Below are 2631 nucleotides of genomic sequence, written 5' to 3' on the forward strand. Positions count from 1 at the left end.
GTCAGAAAGTCCAGGAGCCAGTCACAGAGGGTGGGGTGCAGACTGTGTGTGGACAGTTTGTTACGTTAGAATGTGAACTCATGATGGTGCTGGATAAAAAGCCAGATGATCAGTAAAGTTATTAGGCTTTGTCCTGATGGGAAGATGACTGTCTGAATTTGATCACAATCCATCCAGTAATTGTTGACATATTTCAGTCTGGACCAAAACTGACTGACAACCACAGAGCTGCTGAGAGGACTAAAAATAAAAGATAAAAAACAAACATTTCTAAACATTCAATCTTTGCTATTATTCTTAAATTCGATCCACATCAGTTTCCCTAACATGGCCTCTACCCCTTTGGGCTCCACACAAAAAGCAACAATACAAACAATTTAACATCACACAGAATCAATAAAACAAGGCAAAACAAGTCTGATATAAAGATTAGAGAATAAATGAAATGATTCCTATGAATGTTTAACACTAGGAAACAATAAAAACAAAACATTATCAAGAAAGTGAGATTAGTAAAACTTTAGTGACACCCTCTGTGTGTTGTTCAGAATGTACAGAGATCCTCACTTTGTGAAACAGCCTTTTGAAGGCTAAGACTTGGTTTTATGTTTCAGGTTAGAATTAGTAGAAGTACAAGTGTGTGTGTGGACACGAGGCCACCAAAGGTCACATGATGTGATCTCACCTCCACCTGGTCTTAATGTGGTGATGTGTGGGCCTTTACATTTCCACCCGCTGGATCTTTTCCTGATCCACCAAACATCCACACAGGTTGAGGTCCCCTGGTGTAAGCTTTTCATGTAACACTGACTCTGTTTGTCTGTCTGATAGAGAACTACTACTTCCTGCCTGATAAACAGGATCCTCTGCTGTGTGGAAACAGCTCTACTGCAGGGTACGTTCACATCTGTGACACGTACTGACTACAATAATGTACTGATGATGATGATGATGATGATGTGTTCAGGGTATGTCCAAAGGGTTACCACTGTCGTAGAATAGGCAAAAACCCCAACTATGGATTCACCAACTTCGACTCATTTGGTTGGTCCTTGCTGGCTCAGTTCAGACTGATGACCAAGGACTATTGGGAAAACCTGCTCCAGCTGGTGAGTAACTGTCTGGTCCCAGTATATACACTGGTCTCAACTGATTCCAACTGGAGTCATTTTAAAGATACATTCAAATGATTTGTCAGTTTTTGGGTTAGATGAAGTCAGGAGAAAGATGCCTCACATGTCTGTCTCTGACCTGTCTGTCTCTGCCTCGTTTGTCTCTGCTGACCCGTCTCTTTGACTTGTCCGTCTCTGACCCGTCTCTTTGACTTGTCTGTCTCTGACCTGTCTGTCTCTGACCTGTCACTCTAACTTGTTTGTCTTTGACCCGTCTCTTTGACCCATCTCTCTGACCCGTCTCTCTGACTTATCTGTCTCTGACTTGTCTGTCTCTGACCCGTCTGTCTCTGACCCGTCTCTCTGACTTGTCTGTGTCTGACCCGTCTCTTTGACTTGTCCGTCTCTGACCCGTCTCTTTGACTTGTCTGTCTCTGACTTGTCTCTCTGACTTGTCTGTCTCTGACCCGTCTGTCTCTGACCTGTCTCTCTGGCCCGTTCGTCTTTGCAGGTGTTACGAGGGGAAGGTAAATCCTTTGTGATCGTCTTCATGCTCATCATCTTCCCCAGCTGCTTCTGCCTGGTCAGCCTCATTCTGGCGGCGGTTGCCTTGACATCTCTGGAGCAAGACAAAGCTGCCGTCACTGAGGCCAGACAGAAAGAAGAAGAGTTTATTCAGATTCAGGGGGTGATAAAGAGCAGAGAGGAGGAGGAGGTGAGAGGTTTTCATCTTCCATTGTTTTTTATTTATCACGCACATCTGATTTTTGTTTGAGTTTGTTTTGTTTTAACCAGTGTTTTGAGTATTTTTGTTGTTCTCAAAATATTTTTGTTGTGGAAAATCTTGTGTAAAACTTGTTTTAGCATGCCTAACATTCTTATATGTAAATGCTTTAAGCACTAAAAGACTAACAAGCAGATAAAAAACATCAACCTGCCAAGACAGTGAAACAGCTCGCGTCTCTGTGTGGCTCACACTACACTCTGCTTCACATAAATAACAATACTCATGAGGTACAATGCAGTACATCATCGTGGAATACTAACAAACGAGTAACAATAAACTGAAAACAATAAAGTGTCTGTGCGCCATTACATCAGACATCCTGCAGGGCAGAGCTCTCAGAGAAAGTCTCAACACCACCGAAGAAGAAATCAAAAAGCCACAAGCAAGAAGGCACTGCCATGGAAGGTACACACACATTTGTCTTCCTATACCTGTGAGGACATAATGCATTGCACAGGCATGTCTGAATGAAGCTCATTGATAAAGACAGAAAGGTTCAACAGTCAGAATGATGCTGTGATGTACAGCAGTGGGGGAAGTACTCAGGTCCTTTACTTAAGTAAAAGTAGAAATGTTTATGCAAGTTAAAGTACAAAAGTATTAGAATCTAAACATACTTAAAGCAACCTGTCTAGGGTGGACCCTCCTCTCACCCAGTGTCAGCTGGGATTGGCTCCAGACCCCCACAGAACCCTATTCAGGAATGAACAGTATAGATAATGGATGGATGGA

At 42.7% G+C, this 2631-nt stretch overlaps 1 protein-coding gene across 1 annotated transcript in view; it reads left to right on the forward strand.

Moving 5' to 3' along the window:
• Window positions 1-2631, forward strand: part of LOC109969084 (sodium channel protein type 4 subunit alpha B-like) — a 29354-nt gene that overhangs the window by 9067 nt on the left and 17656 nt on the right. Inside the window, 4 exon segments of the mRNA XM_020615739.1 lie at window positions 832-895; window positions 968-1109; window positions 1624-1827; window positions 2214-2304. Coding sequence (XP_020471395.1) covers window positions 832-895; window positions 968-1109; window positions 1624-1827; window positions 2214-2304 — 501 coding nt within the window.

Source organism: Monopterus albus, unplaced genomic scaffold, assembly GCF_001952655.1.
Source record: "Monopterus albus unplaced genomic scaffold, M_albus_1.0 scaffold170.1, whole genome shotgun sequence".
In the NCBI taxonomy this organism is placed as follows: Eukaryota; Metazoa; Chordata; class Actinopteri; order Synbranchiformes; family Synbranchidae; genus Monopterus; species Monopterus albus.